At 48.2% G+C, this 23,187-nt stretch overlaps 1 protein-coding gene across 13 annotated transcripts in view; it reads right to left on the reverse strand.

Moving 5' to 3' along the window:
• The window catches only part of SMAP1 (small ArfGAP 1), a 178,137-nt gene that overhangs the window by 21,743 nt on the left and 133,207 nt on the right, over positions 1 to 23,187 (reverse strand). For all 13 annotated transcript variants that reach the window (XR_014065195.1, XR_014065194.1, XR_014065193.1 and 10 more), the window contains one exon: positions 13,303 to 13,393. Coding sequence is in view for 8 of the 13 variants with exons in the window: in XM_081529366.1 (XP_081385492.1) it covers positions 13,303 to 13,393 (91 nt within the window). In the remaining 5 variants the exon portion in view is untranslated. The remainder of the gene's footprint in view (positions 1 to 13,302; positions 13,394 to 23,187) is intronic.

Raw genomic sequence — 23,187 nt, forward strand, 5'->3', positions numbered from 1 at the left:
CCCCGTGTCACGTGACTGGGGAGGCTCCTCTCTCGGCCCCACAAACCTAAGGTGAAGAGCTCTCCCAGGCCTATGTCCCGCCTCACAGAGGACATACAGCACACCTGTCCCCCCTCCCTCCCGGAGCCTCCTCCACAGGGTCCTCCAACATGATGGAGCAAAACCCCATCGATTCGCCAAGCATTCACAGGATTGCTGAAAAACAAATCCTTTTAACTTAAATGAAAACTTCTCAACCTTGCAAAATCAGTAAACAAAATCCCAGCGAATGGATTCCAATGATGGTTAATTTGACTTACCACATTTGGCCTGCTAAACACATTCTCTACAAAGAATTCTCAAATCACCTCAAAACTTTTATTTTTTACTACAGGACAAGATCATTTTTTTAACCTGTTTTTTCTCCATATTTTAAGTTATGTGATTGAAGTACCTCTGTTAATAGTTTTCTGATATGAAGTTGGTTAAAATTTCATCTGTTAATAGTTCACTTAGATAATATAATGTATGGGTTTCCTGTTGGGTTTTTCAGGCACAGCAGATGGAGATTTTGTAACAAAGGCTTGTTACATGGCAATAGAGTAATGATAAAATTGCAGTTTATCGTTCCCTTTCATGTTAATAATTTGAAGACTGGAGAAAACGTTCAAAATTAAAACGACACTCAACCTTTAAAAAACACTTCTGTTTTTTATTTTCAGTACTTAAAAAGGACAACTGAAGACTATATTTCCATCATTATAAACATGATCTGTTCCCTAAACTTTTTAAAAGAATATTCACATGCTATCACTTCTGTCTGTATAAAGCATGGGAAGGGCTCCCCTTCATTACCTCCAGTTTCAGAAATGCAGGGCCCAGAAATTAAAGACTTGGGGTCAATTCTCTAGTGAAGCAGCAAAACTTGGACCAGAACCAAGTCTTCCAACCCCAGGACTAGTGCGGCTCTTTTCTTTAAGCTGCATTTCACAAAAGTCATGTAGTTACAACTGGATTTAATTACAAAGAAACCACTTCAAGTCTGAACATTCAAAACCAGCTTTTAGTTTATAAGTATCTGTACTGTTAAGAGGAGCAGTGAGGTGACCAGTTCAGAAACCGCTGCATAGCACAGCCTCAGTGCGCCATCACGCGCTGCTCCGCCATCTGCCAAGCCCAAGCCCGGCATCTCCCCGGTGCTCGGTGCGGGAGCAGGCGGTGTGGCCACAGCAGGCACTGGGCTGCGGGCGGACACAGGCGCCCCGCCGCAGGCACTGCCACCCAGCGCGGCCTCTTCCTCCAGTGCCCACCAGCAGCACGGGCTTTGCTGCTTAAAGGAAAGCTCAGAGACCACAGAGGCCACAGAACATCAAGGTGTTAAAAACGCTTTTCAGATAAATATTTAAAAATTTAGAAAGAACGAGTCTTATTCAAATTAAATGGTTTAAATACTGTAAATCGGTATAATTTAAGAAAAATAATTAAATCCACATAGGTCACATCTGGTGTGTACAGATATGTGCACATACATTCAGACAAATGGAAAAGTCTCCCATTCGAGGGAGGAGGGGGCCAAGGACAAGGCCACAGTGTGTGTGTAAGGCATGTGTTTGTGTGTGTGTTAGAAGCCGCGTGTGCGTGTAGAAGCCGTCTGTGCAAACAGCATGTCAGGACTGGCACAGACAGCCCATGCCAAGGACGAGGCCACAGTGTGCGTGTGTGCAGAAGCCGTCTGTGTGTGTGCGTGCACGCATGTGTGTGTAGAAGCCGTCTGTGCAAACAGCGTGTCAGGACTGGCCCCTGCGCAGGCACTGGGCTCCTTGCTAGGGGGAGGAGCAATGCTGCTCCATCAACGTGCAGAAACGTAGTGGGAGCTCGGAGTACAAGAAAAGCCTGAGGCAAACGGAAGGAACTTAGCTGGGACAACCTCAGAAAGAATGATCGTGAAGCATGAAGGACCCCTTGAAGCGGCAATGAGCAAACGGAAGAAATCAGGACAATGTGGTAAAAGAGAAGTTTCAGTATTGACGGCACGGCGTCTAGTTTACAATCAGCTGCCTGCGGGTAACGGGTCTTTCTCCTTTACCTTAAGATTTCAGACTAATGTTGGTAGGTGACCGTTCATACTGCACACATTCCAGAAACTCAAAAGAAAGGTTACATGTTTTGAGCCAAAGAAAGCAAGCTGTTAAAAGTCAAGTGCTGCAGCTCACATGTAGAGAAGGTCTGCCCAGCACACACATAGGGCAGCCTTGTGGGGGCCGTTTCTACCAGCTACAGACCCTTGAGGCAGCTGTCTGTTAGCCCTGGGTGTTTCAGAACTCATCTGACACCAAAAACCCAAGTGAGTGAAGGTACACAAAGCACTTAAAACAATATTCAGTGCCGCCTTCTTGGTCTATTCCAAGTGCCTTTGAATGATATTGTGTATAAACTAAAAGGAAATAAGAATATAACACTTTGGATTTTAATAACACTTTAAACACTAACATTTTTAGGTCCTACTGCCAGGTACTCTGATCACGCTTTATATGAAGTGTCTGAATTTAGTCTCTCATCACCTCCAGCAAGTTTTACACAGTAAGACTGGGACTTCAACACACCTCTGCTGGCATAGCTGTCACCCTTCTGAGCAGCTTCTGCTGGTTCCCCCAGAGAGAAGCAGTGCCCTTCGCTCGTCCCAGCTTAAACCAGCTCTCGGGGCAGCTGTCCCGCCTCCCAAGACGAGGGCACCAAGGGCGAGGCTGGCCTCGCTGCCCAGCTGGGCCATCCCAGCTTCCTGCTGAGCCCGCGAGATCCAGGCCCGTCTCCCCACCCCAGCCCCGCAGCCTGTCCACGCCCGGCTGGCGGGCCAGACACACCCCACTCCCCTCCCCGATGCAGGCGCCTTCCTAACGCTGCCTTCAGTCTGTGCTGGCATCTGAGCACGCTGAGAGCGCTCCCCCGGCACCGTGCCCACAGCCGAGCGCCCCCTCCACCCTCTGCCCTCTCAGAGACACGAGGGCTGCCTCCTCAACAGACGCCCAGCACAAAGCAGATGCTCAACAAATGACTGAGGAAATGCTTTCCAAACACACATTACGAGAATGTTTCTCAGTAACAGTGGCTGCTAAGTCACTTCAGTCGTGTCCGACTCTGTGCGACCCCACAGATGGCAGCCCACCAGGCTCTGCCGTCCCTGGGATTCTCCAGGCAAGAATACTGGAGTGGGTTGCCATTTCCTTCTCCAATGCATGAAAGTGAAAAGTGAAAGTGAAGTCGCTCAGTCGTGTCCGACTCTTCGCGACCCCATACACTGCAGCCTTCCAGGGTTCTCAGTCCATAGGATTTTCCAGGCAAGAGTACTGGAGTGGGCTGCCTCGACAGTGGAGCCATGGGGTAAAACTGTTAGGGGAAGCACACTGCCTGAAACCGCCCACCCTGGGCAAGCACCATAGTAACTATATGAGTTGTCTTATGACAGGAGGTCCTGGTAAGGAACAGGGAACTAATAAGCCTCCACCAACCGGAAGAGTTAGGGAAAGGTCAAAAGGAGACACCACATGCCCGACCACCTCCCAGAATCCTTCTCGCTGGCGTCCATCTTGGCTGAACAAGGCGTGCACCACCAGGAAGGACTCTGCGTCAGAATGATTGGCTAAGGACAACCGGGAAACTAATCCCATCACCATAAAACCCGAGACTGAAAGCCATGTGGCAGAGCTGCTCTCCTGGGTTCCCTTACCCTACTGCTCTCCATCCGGGTGCCCTTTCCCAGTAAAATCTCTCGCTTTGTCAGCTAGTGTGTCTCCTCGGACAATCCATTTCCAAGTGTTAGACAAGAGCCCAATTTCGGGCCCTGGAAGGGGTCCCCCTTCCTGCAACAAAACAATGATCCTACTTCTGTTGCGAGAAAAACGAAAACAATGACTCAGAGTGTGAAAAGTCCTGGCAGTATGGTTACAAACCCCTCTCGGTCCCCATCTTACTCAACCACGCCATGTTTGGCCCTGGCTGATTCTTCCTCCCTGGAAACCTCCTCTGAGTCCACATCTTCCCGGAAGGCCCTGCAGCCCCTGCGACGGAGACCCCGCCGCAGCCCCACACATGGCGGGCTTCCACGCAGCGTCTGCACCTGGCTGAAATCCCCACCCTGGCTTCCTCTCTGCAGGCTACCACGGCAATGAGGTTGCAGTTGTCCCTCTAATTCAAAACTGTGTCCTCGAGCAACACTCTGACCATGGCCCAGAGCACTGCTGCAGTCACAGTACTGCGCACGTGCGCGCCACGCACGCCTGCTCACGACCCCACTCCCCTCTCCCACAGCTCGGCTCCAAGCACATCCCTGACAGGGCCTCTGAGTAGGATGCAGATGGGCTTTAAACCACAGGACACTTTATAAAGGGGAGGCCCAAGAAGCCGGTTATCTGGGGGTCGCTGGTCTTTCCCAGCGGCCACTCACTCTAAACACGACCCCAGAACACAGGAGGTTTTGCCTGACGTCACTGTGCTCAACATGAAAAACTCATCTGCCTCTGACTACCAAGAGAAGGCCTGAATTGAGGAAAATAAAGTGTAAATTATGAACTTTAGCATTATGCCAGGTTTCATACTGCACTTTCACAGCCAGCTCTCTTCCACAGTCCCCTTCTTCCCTGAGCAACAGTTCTCTGTCTTCTCGTTTCTAGATTGCACATGTATGCACCCCACAACTTGTACTACTAGACACACACATAGCCGCGTTCTCTGGAATTTACCAGAGTTCCATGAACTCGCCTGTGCTCAATAATTGTAACTGAATTCATCCTTTACCTGAATGTCAGTGGCGTTAGCTGGTCATAATCTATTTGCACAAATAATGAAAAAAAAGTCAGAGTTATATGAGATTTCTTATATTACTAATCTAGCATAGGCAGATAAGAACATGATAAGTAAGTGATGCTGTTTTTCCTTACTGTTCCTGACTGAGTGTGAACACTTAGCCCTGAACACACCCTTGGACACCGAAAACTGCCAACTCTAATTCTTCACTGGTAACTACTGAGGCATCGCCCTAGAGAAGAGCAAGTCTGAAGCAGAAACGGATTAAAGAAGGCTGCTTCCATGAGGTATAGTGAGACATTCTCCTTAGTGGCAAAACTCCTTAAATCTTTATAAATCTTCATATTACTCAAAGAACCCTTTTTATTTTCTACGCAAGAAACCATTTAAAGCTTTTTCCTTAATGAAAATGTTCCTTGGAATTCCTCTGGATTGAAACACACTTGGCTTTATGAAATGAAATCAAATCCCACGTGTGTTACTTTGTAAACTCAAGTCATAAATGTTCATTTGAAGCGTATTAATTTTCAAGCTTCAAACTGTTCTCAAAAGCTTAAGAAAAGATGACTAAGAGTTAAGTGAAGCTATTTATTTTTCATCTTCAGTTAATTTCTCTCACTGCTAAGTAGGGTTTCCCAGGTGGCACTGGTGGTAAGAACCCACCTCCAATGCAGAAGACGTAACAGATGCAGGTTCGATCCCTGGGTGGGGAAGATCCCCTGGAGGAGGGCATGGAGACTCACTCCAGAGTTCTTGCCTGGAGAATCCCATGGACAGAGAAGCCTGGCGGGCTGCCGTCTGTAGGGTCACACGAGTCGGACGCAACTGAACTGACTTAGCATGCACACACTGCTAACTAGCTGGCCTTTAGGCTAATCTTCTCAACTGACCGAGAGGCTTTACAGCTGGTGTGAACCCTCCTGCTCCGTCTGCCCCTCCATTCTGAGCTCCTCTTGCTGTGAGTCGGGTCAGCTTGCCCTGCGGCCAGCACTCTGCCCAGCGTCTGCCCGGTGCTGCAGGATCCCCGAGTGCCCTCAGACATGCTCGTCCTGCCCCGCGCACATCACTGGCGTGTGTGACACTGCCCACTCAGTCACGCTCTGGACGATGACCACGGAGCGGTGCTTGTGTTCCCTCGCCAGGTGAAGGCCCCAGAGCTCGCACACCGTCTCTAACTCCAGGGCCCACCGTGACACGTTGCATCTGTCTCCTGGACAAGCAGGTCTCACGTCTGTCTTGTATGACACAATGTCCCTGGCAGTCTCAGAATCTCTCTTCCTATCAAAGCTCCACACACTCTAACAGTTAACACCAGTCTGGCCCTGTAATCTGCCAACTGCTTGCCTTTGAGCAACTTAACTTAACCTCTGTGCCTCAGTTTCTTCACTGGTAAAGTGAAACCATGGTAGCTCACCAACCTCAGAGCTTCTGTGAAGATCCAAGGATTCACCATCTGTAAACACTCAAAACAGTGCCCGGCACACAGCAGGCACCATCTCCGTGTTTCTTAAAGTAACAAGATGACAGTCTAACTACTACTGGAGTAAAAGCATCTAGCTTCAGTTCATCTACAAGCTGAGACTGGACTCTGAAGTCAGAGAGACCTGGGTTTGAATCTAGTTGTCGTCCAGAGGCTGGGCCTTAGAAGCCAACTTCGGTCAGCTTCAGTGTCCTTGTATGTTTTAAAACAAAAGGAAATGTGTGTGTGTGTGTCTGTGTGTGTCTGTGTGTGAGACATACTCCCTACTCTGTGGGGCTGTCAGAGGTATGTGTGTGTGTAGGGTGTGTTTGTGGGGGGGTGTGGGCATGTGTGTGACATACTCCCCACTCTGAAGGGCTGTGTGTGTGTGTGTGCGAGTATCTGTGTGTGTCTGTGTGTGTGAGACCATACTCCCCACTGTGTGAGGCTGTCAGAGGTGTGTGTGTGTAGGGTGTGTGTGTCTGTAGGGGGGTGGGTGGGCATGTATGTGACACACTCCCTCCTCTGAAGGGCTGTGTGTGTGTGTGAAGGGTGTCTGTATGTCTGTGTGACAGACTCCCCCCTCTGAAGGGCTGCAGAGGCTGACACGCTAACAAAGCCGGCTCCATGGCCAAGGCCACACACTGTTCCCTGGCCTTGCCTGCACTGAGAGGCCACAGGACCCAACCAGCGCAGGGGACCCGGAGAACTCTGCTAGGGGTATTTTCTGGGAGCAGTTTTCCCTCCTGAGAAGCCACCGTCTGGACGTGGCCTTGAGGCCAAGGGCTGGGGTCTTACCTGCCCACGTGCCGACCACCAGGCAGGGCCCCAGGGTGATGGCTCAGAAAGCAGGAGAGGGGCGCCAACTCCTGACCCCAAGCTGCTCACTCACACGACACTCGTCAAACGTCCCCCTGCAGCCACGTTCAGGCCCTCTACGCCCAACGACTGGAAGGCGCCTCGCCCACAGCCAGCGTTCACTCCGTCAACGCCTGGACATCGCCTCCCGCCATCACGTGCCTCTCAGTCCCTGAGCCTGGGGAGCTGCCCTCTTGCTCACGGCCCAGGGCTGGAGGATGTGACGCCCTCCCCTCCAGGTTCTGGTGCCAGATCTCCAGCAGGCCCGCTTGTCACCCTCTGTGGCCTCCCGTCAGACTCAGGACCACGCGTGGTAGCCGTCCACAGCTGGTCTCCCCCAGCGAACAGGTGTGATCACACAAAAAGACAGCCAAGGCCCCCTTTCTGAGAGGGTGAAATAGTCTTTAATCATTCACTGAACATACTCTTCTGAGCAGAAACAAGATTTCATTAAGTTTTAACAATATCTGAGAACCACTGTTGTTGTTGCTGTTCAGTCACCCAGTCATGTCCCACGCTTTGCCACCCCATGGACTGCAGCACGCCAGGCCTCCCTGTCCCTCAGCATCTCCTGGAGCTTGCCCAAGCTCAGGTGCACCGCACTGGTGATGCCGTCCAGCCATCTGGTCTCGCCTCCTGCCCTCAGTCTTTCCCAGTGTCAGGGACTTTCCCCGTGAGTCGTCTGTGCGCATCAACTGACCAAAATAGTGGAGTTGTAGCATCAGTCCTTCCAGTGTATATTCAGGGTTGATCTCTTTTAAGATTGACTGGTTTGATCTCCTTGCTGCCGAAGGGACTTTCAGGAGTCTTCTCCAGCACCATCGTTCGAAGGCATCAATTCTCCATGTTCTGCCTTCGTTACATTCCAGCTCTCACAACCACATGTGGCCACCAGGAAGACCACAGCCTTGACTATGCGGACCTTTGTCGGCAGAGTGATGTCTCTGCTTTTCAACACAACGTTTAGGTTTGTCATCGCTTTCCTGCCAAGAAGCAGTGGCCTTTGGATTTCACGGCTGCGGTCACTGTTTGCAGTGACTTTGGAGCCCAAGAAGAGGAAATCTGTCACCACTTCCACCTTTTCCCCTTCCGTTTGCCATGAAGTAATGGGGCCAAATACGACGTTCTTAAGTTTTTTTAAGATTTAAGTCTAAGCCAGCTTTCACTCTCCTCCTTCACCCTCATCAAGAGGCTCTTTAGTTCCTCTTCACTTTCTGCCATTAGAGTGGTACCGTCTGCACACCTGAGGCTGATGTTTCTCCCGCCTATCTTGGTTCCAGCTTGTAACTCGTCCAGCCCAGCGTTTCTCATGATGTGCTCAGTGTACAGATTAAACACACAGGGTGACCGCAGACAGCCCTGTCGTACTCCTTCCTCGATCTTGAACCAGTCAGTTGTTCCATACAGGATTCTAACTGTTGCTTCTTGACCCGCATACAGGTTTCTCAGGAGACAGGTAAGACGGTCTGGTATTCCCGTCTCTCTAAGAGCTTTCCACAGAACCATAACAGACTATAAAATCCCCTCAGGCACGTGCGCTAGACAGAGCCTTCTCTCCTCCTCCCTCCCTGGACAGCAGCAATTCCTCAGGCCAGGGCTCGCCGCGGCCCAGCCCACCCAGACATAAACTTGTGGTACTTTTCAGTGTATGGCCTTTGAAAAACAGAAACCTCTCTGCAGGAATTTACTGCTTTAAAGGTAATTAGAGTGCTTTCTGAAAGTATTTTATCCTTTAGTTTGTTTCTGCCCATAAATCTTACAAACACAAAGAAATATAGAGGAAAAAAAGGTAATGTACTCACCTCTCTCATTATATAAAACTGGGACATATATTACTAGATAATTAAGCAGGTTATATACAATATACAATACTAAAAACTATGTTTAACTAGCATCATCAACCCATCTGATCTTGGCTATTATGACAAGTTAACGCTTTTATTTCCTGAAACAGGTATGAATGAGAAGACTTTAAAACTTGCCTAAAGCTGTATGTTCCTCTGAGCTTTTCAATTAAGAAAAAACTGAGGAACCCACTATCTCAATACATCTCTATGTAGTTCAGTATTTAAAATAACTCAAAGCTTATGCAATGTTCAGGCAGAAATGTCCATCCCTAGATGATAGTGAGCAAGCAGAAGAATACGCCTGTGTAAGCGGTAAAGACACCCTGAGCCAGGTGTTCACTACCAAGCTCCAGCCCGACTCTCTGTGAGCTCTCCCCAGGCGCCTGTCCCCGACGGTCCCACGCACCCATGAGCCAGAGCGGCCTGTGGTGAAGCCTTCTGCCCGGGAGTGGGGCAGGCCAAGGGCGGGTCTGCAGGAAGGCCGAGCTGAAGCCAGCAGGCCACGCTCCACCCCGCAGCCACAGGTCTGCCACGCCTTATGGCTGGAGCAGGTGCTCACCCCGAAGACTGTTCTCAGATGGGACCCTCTACAAAAGGAAGTCTGAGGCTGTCCTAACCAGTTGCTAAGCAGTCTGTCAGCTTTTGTCACATGAAAGCGAAGTCATCACCAACAGAGGCCGGCCGTGAAGACGCGCACAGTGTGGCTCGCAGTCCTGGAGGACCCCACACACAAGAGGATGGGCAAGCGGCACCCCGGTGGCGGTGGGAGCTAGTGTCAGCTCTGCTTTCAGACGGCAGGGACACGGTCTAGTCAACTGGCCAGGCTAGTCAGTCTAGCCCTCTGCCAAGAGGGTCCCTAAGACCTGGCTATTTCCAAGAGCAGAGGGCAGGTAATAACCAAGTATTGACCCCACTTCTACTACTAGACAGAAAGGCACAGAGTAAACTGTACTTCCACAAGCTTCCAGTGCAAATCAACACCTAAACATGAAGTCATTCTTGCAGGCACAACCAGGAGCATAAAGGCCTCTCCCAACTATCTTTAAAGTCCAGCAGAGCCCAGCCCCCCTCACCATCCACGCTGTTGCCAACAGCGACAAGCCCATCATGGGGGTGAGTGGAGTAGGTGCCCCAGAGACTGTAAGGCCTGCAAAGCCAAAAACGGTTAGTGCCTTTCAGAAAAACATTGCTGACTCTTGCTAAAAAACACACAGAGTATTTTATGTTTGACTTTGGGATGGGAGTAGATCAGGAAAGGGGAGCTGAGGAACCAGGTTTATCTTGAGCCACTGGGCTGAAACAAAAAGGTTTGCTCAAGGGTCATTTAAATGGGACGTTCACATTTCTAAAAAATTATCTTGACTATTATCCTGTGTGAGACTACTAAAATGTGACCTTGAATACACACAGAACCCTGGGACTCCTGGCCCTCCGTGGCTGTGTAACTGCACTAACCCTGCGGGGCTTTTCTCTGTCTTCCCTGCAAACGTGTAACGTGAAGGCCATCTCTGCTCTCACCCACATGGGCTCACCGTCTTTTCTGCGCGGCCATAAAGCGGACCGCACGCGCCTGCTGCCCCTGCCAGAGCAGGCCTCCACCTGAGGGAAACCAGAGCGCCACGCTTACCCACGGAGAGGCTGCTGCTCCGTCCTCATTCAGGAGCGCTGTTCTCTCAAAGCCAGACAGTCTCTTCTAAAAGAACTTAGGTGACTGATAACTGGCAGGAGCAGAGCCGAATGTGCTCTGGGTGAGGCACCAGGCTTCCCGCTGCTAAACTTCATCAGCAAGACCCCTAATCCCTCTTTCTGACCCCATCACCTGCCCGGCCACCTCCGGAACTCTTCCAGCACAGAGCTAGAATCATCAGTCAGCAGCAAATCCCCCTGATATGTCCTTACCCTCTCCTTCGAGCACTCCCACACCCTCCCACCGTGAACAAAGCTTGGGTCTTCCCTCAGGACACAGTTTCCTGAAGCTCTCCCACCGCTGAAACAGGCTCACAGAGCCCTGATGAGACCCAGCCACAGCTGACATCACAGAGCCTGATGCCAGAAGAGGGGAGCCACAGTCTGTAAACCCCATGACCCGGGGACTCTGAGACCGGGCAGTGGAAGACAGGGACGCACTGAGAGCAGACACGCTCTGCCACTGTGGCCAGCTGGAAAGCAGGAAGCACAGCAAGTGACGCTCCACAAAGACAGCTCAGTGTTTCTGAGATCAGAGCTCAAGCGCCAGGAGACCGGACTCTGCAGCCTAACCGTGGCAACAGTTGGGTGCCTGGGGCCAGTCCTGCCACCTGTCTCCCAGATCACCTCCCCACCACCATGCTCGGCCACTGGAGACCTCAGGAGAGCAACTCTGCTTGTCCCAAGGGAGCAGGGTGCCTGTTCTACAAAGTCATTCCCAAAGGGAAACATCCTACAGTGTTCACTGGTCAGCGAACCCTATTGGCTCCTTCTTTAAAACAGGTCCAGAGCTGGCTACTTCTTATAACCCCCAGGCCACCGCCCCCTTCAGCCACCGCCCCCCAGCTCTGTTACTGGTCCTCTGCCCCTATGGCAGCCTCGCCTTACTACACCCGACTCTTAACACAGCAGCTGTAAGAAGTCCTGAAAAACTCAAGTCAGAGGAAGTACTTCTTTGCTCGAATCCCTGCAATGCATTTCCAGGACACTCCAAGCAGATGCCAAAGTCCTGTCGCAGTGGACCGGCCTCCCTGTCGCCCCGCATCCCAGGCCTCCCACCCTCTGGATCTCACGCATCCTGGCCCCATCCATGCGGTGGCAGGGCTGCCGCGGGGCCACCACACCCGCCTGTCTCACCCACACAGCCAGGGAGCCCCGACTTCCTTAGGTCCTCACTCCAGTGGTATCTCAGGGAGCCCCCAGCACCCCTAGCCCTATTTAAAATTACCACCACTCCTTTTTCTTTCAGCTGCAGCACTTACCAAATATGACCCACACCATAGTTGGCTTCACTATTTTTTCACTGCTTCCCCAGAGAGAATGAAAGCTCCCAGAGTCAGGCATGCTCATCTGTTCTCCTTCACAGCTCTCTCCTTAGTGTCTAGGTGCCTGGATACCAGCAGACACTTTGTGAAGAGCTGTGAGTCAGTGAGTGAGTCTGTAAAGTGAGAGTCAGGCCTGGGTTCTATCTAACATTTCTAAGTTATCAACTGGTAAACGAGGCACTAGACTGGAGAGGAGATGCTGCCGTGAAGACAAAGATGCATGCAGTCTCAGTAGGATCTATTCTTACTTTGGTAATAAGTCTTTTTTTCCCTTTCTCTCATTCAGAGGAAAGGAAATAAAATACATAAATTAAGAGAACTTGTATTCAACATGATTTTATTTAGAGCCCCTGGACTGAGCCCTATTTTCAGGGCTCATAAAATCATAGTTTTTTTTTATATTTCTAATATATGACTTAATTTCACCACCACAGAAGATTTTTATCGATAAGGAATATATCTGCATGATACAGCAACTTCCAAGAAATGACTAAAACATTCAATTGTAATTCTTAAAAGAAAAACAATCTTCTTAATAAGAACAAAGATCAAATTTTAGAAAAGTTTTATAAAGTTCAACTCCATCCTTCAACTATCTTTTATTGCTTTCCTTTAGCCATTAATCTTTCTCTAAACTAAAAAGATTTTATTCTAAATTAATTACTGCAGAAGGCTCAGATATTATAAAAATAACTATTTATCAAGCCACTTTAGAACAAAGAGGAGACACACTTAAGAAGAGCTGACATTTGCAGATAAGGACAATACAAGCACTTGAATGGAAGCCTGTTTACCTGCCAAGCAGACAACATCCATCTGTCAGCCCCGAGAACAAAAATGACATTAAAGTGAGCACTTCTTACTGTCATCACACACATAACGTGAACCACTAGATCGAGGCATAAGGCGTGTTGCTTCAGTTAACCAAAATAAAAGCTTTCTTTAAGACAGCACCTTACAATAAGGTTATGCCAGAATTATTTTGCTAAGGGATCCCCTCCAACCCCGCAAAAAGCTAAATAAAGAGAAGAGAGGTGGGAGCAAACGCAATCTACTCCTCGTTTCAGTGCTGAGACAGCATGGTCTACCAAGCCTTGGAGACCGCTCTGACAGCTCCTCTCTCCCTAGGAACTCATCACCCGCACTTCCGTGAAGGCACTGCTGACAGACGCCAGCTCCCTGATGAAGATTTCCCTTTCTGCGGGAACACAGCAAATTAACCACACCGCGTCCAAATTCAGTCAACAGGTCCCTCTGGCACACTGACGATAAAGCCGTTCTAGTCAATGCGCGTCAAGGTTTGCACTGTCTTGTAGCTCTAACAGTGATGTGTGTTTTTATTACTTACCGAGTCCTAAAAGATCAACAGTGGGCTCTGCAGCTTTTTTAGGGCTGGTACTTTTTTTAGGTTCCAATTGCTGATCTTCTTTCTTCTGCAGCTTTAAAGTAAATAATCAGATTTATTATTTTTTTCAAATAAATGGAATAAGACTGTTAAGCCTCAATTAGGCATACTTTTGATAAAGTTAATATAATGTAGCATATGAAACATAGTATGATAGAGCCTAGAGCGTTTATTATCATAAACTGGTAAACACAATCACTCAGCCTGAAATGATAAACTGGACATATTAGGACCCCAAGAAAGTAAATACAGAACTTTAATCTTAACCCCTTTCCGTGAACGCCCCACACTTCGCAGTAGTGCCTGCTCCCTGTGCCGCCCGGTGGGCCCCCGAGCCTGAGAGCAGAGCCCACCCCCCTCCCCCAGGCTGCCAGCACAGGCAGGCACCCCTGGCCCTACTGGAGCCAAGCTGACGCGCAGGCAGCACTTGCTTTACCCTGCTCCGCAGACATGCCGCTGTTCACAGACTGAAGGTCTGCAGCAACCTGCGTGGAGCATTTTTCCGACAGCTTCTGCTCACTCTGTGTCTCTGTGTTGCAAACATTTCATCACTATTATATTTGTTATGGTGCTCTGTGATCAGCAACCTTTGATACTACCCTGTAAATGTTTTGGGGTGCCATGAACCACACCCACATAAGGCAGCAGACCATCAATAAACATGTGTCCTGACTGCTCCACAAATTGACGGCTCCCCATCCCCCTCCCTCGCCTCGGCCCCCCATTCCCTGAAACACAGCAAGACTGAAACCAGGCCAGTCAGTAACCCTACAGAGGTGTCCAAGTGCTCAAGGAAAGGAACAGTCCCACATGCCTCACTTTAAATTAAAAGCTGCAAATGATTAAGCTCAGTGAGGAAGGAATGTTAAAAGCCAAGACAGGTCAAGAGTAGGGCTTCTGTACCAAACAGCCAAGTTACGAATGTAAAGCAAAAAGTGTTACTCCAGTGAACGTATACATGATAAGAAAACAGATATAGTCTTAGTGCCGATACAGAGAAAGCTTTAGTGGCCTGGACAGAAGATCAAACCAGCAACACCATTCCTTTAACCCAAAGTCTAATCAGAGCAGAGCTCAACCTCCCTTCAACCGTAGAAAGCCGAGAGAGGTAAAGAAGCTGCAGGAGAAAAGTCTGAAGCCAGCAGAGGCTGATTCATGAGGTGCTGAGGACAGAGGTCGGCTCCATAATGTAGAAGTGCGAGGTGAAGCAGCAAGTGCTGATGTGGCAGCTACAGCAAGTTATCCAGGGCTAGCAAAGACAATTCATGAAGGTGGCTACATGAACAACAGATTTTAATGCAGATCAAACAGTTTTCAATCAGAAGAAGATGCCATCTAGGACTTTCATAGCTAGAGATGGGAAGTCACTGACTGGCTGGAAAGCTTCAAAAGACAGGCTAACTCTCCTGTTAGGGGCTAAAACAGCTGTTGCCTTAAAAGCTGAATGCCCATTTACCACACAGAAATCCTGGAGCCCTTAAATTATGCTCAATCTATGCTGCCTGAGCCCTATAAGTGGAACAAAAAGGCTGCATGACAGAATATCTCATAGATGGTGATTCCTCTGTTGAATCTGAAAGCCACTTGAAAAGGATTTGCCATTCTAGATGCCATTAAGAACATTCGTGATTCGTAAGAGGCCCAAATATCAACATTAACAGGAGTCTGGAAGAAGCCGGTTCCAACCCCCATGGATGACTTTGAAGGGTTCAAGACTTCATAAAGGAAGGAATTGCAGATGCGACAGAAACAGCACAAGAACTGAAACTAGAAGTGGAGCCTGAAGATGTCACCGCATTGCTGCAATCTCAGGGCAAAACCTCACAGAGGAGGAGCTGCTTCTTACGCATGAGTAAAGAAAGCTGCTTCTTGGGACGGAATTTACTTCTGGTGAAGAGCAGTGAAGGACAAGAGAGGATGTAGAATATGCCATAAGCTTAGCTGACAAACTGTGCTGACGAAACGTCAGCCTGTTATAATGTCACTGCAGGTGGAGGGTCTCACATCCACGCTGCTGACTGCTGACTGATCACAGGGTGGTGGTTGTTGAAAGCTGGAGTGGTTGTGGCAATTTCTTAAAATAAGACAGTGATGAAGGTTGCCACATCTACTGACTCTTCCTTTCACAAACAATTTCTCTGTGGCATATGATGGCTGTTCAATAGCATTTTACCCAGAGCAGAATTTTTTAAAACGTGGAGTCATATTTCTCTCTTAACTACAAACTGACACTTTGTAACCCCCTATCCAAGCACTCTTCATCCACTTTCACCCCCATCCTTGCCTCTGGCAACCTCCAATCTGCCTTCTGTGTCCAGGAGCTTCCTTGTTTGTTTAGATTCCACACACAAGTGAAGCTATACGTATCTGTCTTTCTCTGACTTACGTTACTAAACATAATACCCTCACAGTCCATCCATATTGTTATAAATGGAGAGACTTCCTTCCTTTTTATGGCTGCATAATATTTCATTGAATATACCACCTACCTATCTTAAGCCAAGAAAATAAAACATCCATTCAATCACTCATTCATTTCTCAAACCACTCCTATAAGATCATTTCTCCAACTACCTAAAGAATTCATAGCTTAGTTGTTACATGAGCTCGTTGCTTGTCACCTATACAAATATATACATTTCTAAGAACATATATCTCCCTTACTTGTTTTTGGTCACTACTGTCCCTCTCTGAATATTTTTTTTAACTAACTATTCTACCATAACAAATACTGATTCTTTAATAACCTTCTCAAACACACAATTATTGGCCTGTAACTGTACATAATTCTCAGAAATTTAACATAATCCATTTCACATTCTCTTTTTCAACCTCCAACACAGATTAAGACATACCCTGCTTACTAGCAAAATAATTTCAAAGAAAGCACAGTCTACAGTAACAAAATAAGCAATTCTTTTCAACTGAACACTTAAAGTGCTATACCTTCCTTCCCTGTTTTTGTTTTTTTTAACTGGACAACCTGTGTTACTACAAACGCTTAAGTCTGTAAGAGAACCGGGGACTGAGTGGCCGCAAGCACACAGACGCCGAACCCTCCTGGGGCGGGCCTTCCCTGGTCACGGCCCTGCTGTGATGCTCTGGATAGTACGCCTGCAAGCACCATATGTTTGCTGTTGTTTAGTCCCAAGTCGTGTCTGTCTTTGCGACCCCGTGGACTGAAGCCCGCCAGGCTCCTCTGTCCACGACTTTTCGGCAAGCATACTGGAGTGGGTTGCCATTTCCTCCTCCAGGGATCTTTCCCCAGGGGATGAACCCGTGTTTCCTTTGTTTCCTGAACTGGAGGCAGACTCTTTACCTGCTAAACCATCCGGGACATAAAACTGAGATGTGTGAGATACAGCTACCATACAAAGTATAGTTCCTCAAAGCCTAATTTTAGAAGACCTAAGAGTGAAAATGCTATTGTCTTATTAGAATTTGGGGCTGGCAAAGAACACAGTGTGAGAATAGTAAGTCAAGAGCTTGACAAGCACATTTTTCCTCATAAACTGTCTCCCTGTTGATATTCCACACTCAGCTGAAACATGTCAAGCAGCATGTACAGAAGCACTCCACTTCAAATTCTCCTGCATATCACGTATGGAATTTACTTTTTAATAAATGAAGAATGAAGCTGGCTGTCAAGGAATAAAATTAGGCAATCTATAATTTATTAAACAAACTTTCCTAATAAACAAGAACACAGGTTTACTTAGACAAAGCAATTTTATAAAATGTAATTTCCTTAGATTCATATCGAGCAAATGTCTCATTCAAATGATTAAAATCTGTATTAGCAGAGCAATCTGTGTTCACAAAGGCTTCAGCAGGCCAATCTTTTGTAACTCATCAAACTACACCACAGAAGGTAACTGAATCAAAACCACGTCATTTACCACCACTTCTACCCTATTACATAACAGAAATAAGAGTTCAGCCTCGAGAAGGTGAGTCACTCATCTTAGCTGACCAATTAACGTAAATAACAGTGTTAATACATAACAATAGGGAAGCTCTACAACTTTTTAAGATCTAGACGTAATTATTAGAATTTTGTTTAAAAACTATTATCTCCAATTCTGCCTTAACTAGTTTGTCTATAATCAGTGTCCTTTCACATTCACAGACTCATACAGGTAGATGACACAAAACACACTGTTTAACTCTCTCATTTGAAAGTGATACAAAGGCAGCGGTCTTTACCTTGCGGTCTGTAGGGAAGACAGGAAGGCCTCTAACAAGTAGGAACTGAAAGGCACCCGAGGAAGAAAACCAAGTGTGGGAAAGACAGTGGAGCTACCTGCCTAACCTGGAGGTCGAGTATTCGGAGGTGATAAAAGGTGAAACTGAAAGAGTAAGTGGGGCCACACTGTGCAAGGACCTAAACAGCCCACTAGAGCTAGGAACTAGATGAATTTTCAAGGTGAGTTGCAAAAGCAAAGCCTCCCGGGGTGGTGCACTAGGCACAGGAACGGCCCTGCAAGAGGAGGCGGCGACCACCGCCACCCCGGGCCTGGGGTGTGTGGCCGAGACACAGAGCAATGCCCGGGAAGACAGACCTGAGCCGGCCACCTCACCACAGCCCGAAACCTGAACATCCCCTAACAACACACCGTTCCCAGGATACTGTCTCATCTCGGAGCCTTACGAAATCCCCACAGTGGGATTTAAGCTTTACTTCAATTTTTAGTAAAATTTCATGAATGATGAGCTACTCAAAGCTGTCGGGTTGTATGTCATCATGTACTCCAAAGCAGAAACAGAATTCAGACTGTGTCATCCATGTTGTTCACACATTAAAGCCACTCAGTGGCATGGTATCAGTAACTACCACAAGTCACTCCCCGACATCCCTACTATACTCTGATAGTTATAATAACCATATGCTTGTATGTGTGTGCTGTCACAATCAAATTACATACAACCTGAGAGTTTATCATGCACATGCCTCCTGCTGACTCCCCCAATCTTGTTGTTTTACTATTTAGAACCTTGTTAAAGTCCCTGTTTCCTTCGTTACCGCGCTTCACCGAGTTTTTTCACATTAAGGCTGTCATTACTCAGTGCACTCCGCTTCTGAATTTTATACTCTTTCTTAAATTTTATTTTTAGAGTTCAATTTAGAACTGTAATCTACATTTGATTGTCCGTTCCCAATCATATGGACATCTTTCAGTAAATGGCTCTCATGGCCTAGGGACACTATAATACAATCTCAAACAATATTTCCCTGGGCTGGATAAGTAGCAAAGATTTATATAAATTTCAAAACAAGAGGGAGCCTTAGGCAACACTTACTCAACTCACTATGCCACACAGGAAGCATCGCTGGGACGTCTCACCTATGGGGCTGCTCTTAGTAAAAATCCCCGTACTGCTATGGATTCAGTGGACATGACGGTACAGCATATTTTACCTGCAGAAAATCTAAACATTAGAAAGGTTCTCTTCAGGCAGCCTGTACCATCTACCCACTTATCCCTGTTCTCCACAACTCTGCCACTCAGCAGATTTGAGGAGTGAACAGCCCTCAACAGCCCCAGCAGACCACTTGTTCACACTCAGCTCTCTGCCACCTAAAATCCCCTGAAGTCGTCTTTCGTGCCATTATATTCAGGGCAGTTTAGGGTCCAGCTCATGTATTTCAGAATTTTACTGTTATCCAAGTCTGGGTCAGTCTCTGGTGGGGTCACTGCTCCTTTCTCCTGGGTCCTGGTACACAAGGTTCTGTTTGTTTCATCCAAGAGTCTGTTTCTCAGTCCTGTGTAAGTTCTGGCAGCTCTGTGGTGGGGTTAATGGTGACCTCCTCCAAGAGGGCTGATGCCATACCCAAGTCTGCTGCACCCAGAGTCCCTGCCCCTGCAGCAGGCCACTGCTGACCCGGACCTCCGCAGGAGACACTCAGACACTCAAAGGCAGGTCTGGCTCAGTCTCTGAGGGTTCTCCTGGTACACACAAGGTTTCGTTAAAGCCCTCTGAGCATCTCGGACCGGTATGGAGTTTGATTCTAAACGCGATTTTGCCCCTCCTACCATCTTGCTGGGGCTTCTCCTTTGCCCCTGGATGTGGGCTATCTTTTTTCGGTGGGATCCAACATTTTCCTGTTGACGGCTGTTCAGCAGCGAGTTGTAATTCCGGAGTTCTCGCGGGAGAAGAAGAATGCATGTCCTTCTGCTCCGCCATCAGGCAAGAATACTGACATGGCTTGCCACTGCCTTCTCCAGTAGACAGCATTGTCAGAACTTTCCAACATGCTGGTTGTGGACTTCTCTCTGCCAACTTTTTTCCACCCAAGAAGTCCTGAAATGTTGCCACTCCTTTAAATCCAAGACTACAGACAGTTTCACTTTTGTAAGGACTCGTATATTGTGGACAGTGTATGGTTTTCAGTGACACAGCAACATTTTCTATGTGTACAATAACAGCATCTCAATTGGTCCAATGACGTGGAAAAGTTCTGTCTGGAGAAATCAAACTAAACACAAAATCACTGAAGCTCTGGTGGTTGTGGTATAGGTGTTGATACAGGCATTAGTCAGCAATCCTGACTGCAGTATACTCTTGATGACAGTGAAAGAGGAGAGTGAAAAGTTGGCTTAAAACTCAACATTCAGAAAACCAAGATCATGGCATCTGGTCCCATCACTTCATGGCAAATAGACGGGGAAATAGTGGAAACAGTGGCTGACTTTATGTTTTGGGGCTCCAAAATCACTGCAGTCAGAAAAGCTATGACCAACCTAGACAGTGAATTGAAAACCAGAGACATTACTTTGCCAACAAAGGTCCCTCTAGTCAAAGCTATGGTTTTTCCAGTAGTCATGTATGGATGTGAGAATTGGAGCAGAAAGTAAGCTGAGCGCAGAAGAATTGATGGTTTTGAACTGTGGTGTTGAGAAGACTGTTGAGAGTCCCTTGGACTGCAAGGAGATCCAACCAGTCCATCCTAAAGGAGATCAGTCCTGAATATTCATTGCAAGGACTGATGCTGAAGCTGAAACTCCAATACTTTGGTCACCTGATGCGAAGAATCGACTCACTGGAAAAGACGCTGATGCTGGGAAAGATTGAAGGCAGGAGGAGAAGGGGACGACAGAGGATGAGATGGTTGGATGGCATCACCAACTCGATGGACATGAGTTTGAGCAAGGTCTGGGTGTTGGTGATGGACAGGGAAGCCTGGCATGCTGCGGTTCATGGGGTCACAAAGAGTCGGACATGACTGAGTGAACTGAACTGATTGTTATCCAATCTGCTGGTATTTTGTGTTTAAGATTTCTAGAGGAATTGATTCTGTCATGCAATAGCTTAACTAACTAAGCTTTGTTGCCTTGTCATTTGAAAATGTGAACAATATGACAGTGATACACACAGTTAATAAAAACGGTGAAGAGAATGAAGTCCGAGATTAAGCCTGCGGAATTAAGTGTGCGCGGTCAACACTGACCTCACTTCTACTCTCTGGACTCCTCTGGGCCGTCCAGCCAGCTCACAGTCCACCCAGAACCTGTTCACCAGGCCCGCTGCCTACATTTGGACCAGAAGGAGATCTGAAAATTTTGACCACTAAGCTTAGTCTGACACAAACTGTTCTTAGGGAATCTAAGGTACCTAGTGAATGTGGCTAACACTCTGAAAGTCAAAGAAAGTGAAAGTCGCTCTGTCGTGTCCGACTCTTTGAGACCCCGTGGACTGTACAGTCCATGGAATTCTCCAGGCCAGAATATTGGAGTGGGTAGCCCTTCCCTTCTCCAGCAGATCTTCCCAACCCAGGGATCAAACTCAGGTCTCCTGCAGGTGGATTCTTTACCAACTGAACTATCAGAGAAGCGCAACACTCTGAAGAAAGGAGTAAATGAAAAAGAAAATTCCATCTACATTCTGCACAGAATTTACACCAAGCTCAATGATACAAGCATTCATAACCCACTTACATTTTCCTTCTAAAGTTCTGGGCCTCTGCCTCTCTCTGAACTCCTGGCCCCTGTCTTAGGTCTCAGTCTGGACAGTATTTCAAAGAGTGGCCTACATGCTTCACACACCAGGCCTGCCAAGGTTCTCACTGCTCCGCACAACACCGACTGCCTCCATGGGTAAGTTCCCTTAAAATCCTGTGCAGGGCTTTTTGTGAGGATTAAAATAACTTATAGTCTTTTTCACAGAGCTGGTGCGTAGTAGGTGCTTCAAAACTGGCAGCTGGTGGTGGTTGTGGGGTTATCTTTTACAAATCCCTGCCAGAATCATAAGTGTTAGGGAAACAAAAATGAGTAAAATGTGATCCTAAGCTTAAAAAGAATTTCATCTTAGTGAAGCAAACGGACACAGACCTCACTGCAGTTCGGTGTGGGCCAGCGCAGTGATGGAGGGGGAGCTTGGCGGGGGGGGGGGGAGCACGGTGCAGGGCCCAGCACGCGTCTGAGCCACGTCCTGTGACGCAGGCAACCCCGTGGCCCCGGCCGCCTGGGGCAGCCACACTGAGTGTCTGTGATTCCAACGTCAGCTTCCACTCTTAAAAGGACCCAGTTTGGAATACCCATGCCAATTTCTTATCCCCGTATGCACAGCAGTTTGGAGGTTTGCAGGGAAGGGAAAAGAGGGTAGTTTTTTTTTGTAATTCACCACTGACTTATTACAGCAAAAGTATGAAAGAAAGGACAAATTAAATGGGGCCCCACTGAAAGGGGCCCCCCTCAGCCATCACACCTGCACACACCTGGGGCCTGGTGCCAAAGCCTCCAGCCTCCCGCTTCTGGACTGGCTTACCCTCACCGCGACCTGCTGAACGTCAGCCCTCGACACCAGGGTTTGCAAGGAAAGGAGGGAGGGAAAGGAAAGCATTAGCCAACACCCACATTTCAAACCCAGCGTGGACACCTTTCAGCTGTGTGGGAACAGTCAACAGGTCACTAACATCTCTGAGCAGCTACAGCCTGCATAGCCCCCCGAGAGCCCACATGAGGCTTAACACTCAGATGCCGTATCTGGAAATTCACCATCTTCTCTTTGAATGTGGTTCTGTAAACACAACGGGACAAGAGAAGGCAGATGGACCTCGGGAGAGGCCGTGTGCATCCCCTCAGGTGGCTCCGCGCTGCCCCATCTCACTTGAACACAGAACACCACCCCTGGCCCCCTTGTGGGATGAGTATGAGGCACACGGAGAGGTGGGCCTGACACCCCAGGGGCTGTGATTTCTCCTCCAAAGCACAAGGCAGCAAGGCTGTGATTCTAGACACGAGAAAGGCCCAGAACTCCTTTCTCGCCTCTGCCAAGGACCTCCCCTGGTTCCCTCCCCTCTCAGTCTCCTCACAGAACATGCACGTATCTAGAAGGGAAGCAGTTTCTGTGCACTGTTCCCAACAGGCTGCGACTCGGGACCTGGCCACAGTGCCAGCCCCAGACACAGGTCTACTCTAGCAACAGACACGAGACTACAAGGAACTAAAAGCAACTGCACACATGCGCAGGTGGGGCAATCAAGAACAGCAAGATCCAGAAAGGCCACAAATCAACTGCACTTCTGAGGAGCCAGGAGCAAAAGCATGGTCCTACACACCATCCCTGCACACAGCACCACCGGGGGTAGCAGACCACCTAAGCCCCCCCTCCTGCCTGACCCACTGGCCCGCCCCCATCCACACCCCCTTTACAGGCATCGCTCACCTCTGCTCAGGGCATGAGTCAGGGACTCTGTTTCCTGTTCGTACCCCTGGAGTCCCAATAAAGCCATGCCTGAATCTCTCATCTGGCTTCTCATAAATCTCTATTGATTAACGAGTCCAAGGACCCACAACACCTGGTTCAGGGAGCCATGCCCACTGTTTT

Source organism: Giraffa tippelskirchi, chromosome 9 (genome assembly GCF_054371585.1).
Source record: "Giraffa tippelskirchi isolate mGirTip1 chromosome 9, T2T-mGirTip1v1.2.pri, whole genome shotgun sequence".
Taxonomy (NCBI): Eukaryota; Metazoa; Chordata; class Mammalia; order Artiodactyla; family Giraffidae; genus Giraffa; species Giraffa tippelskirchi.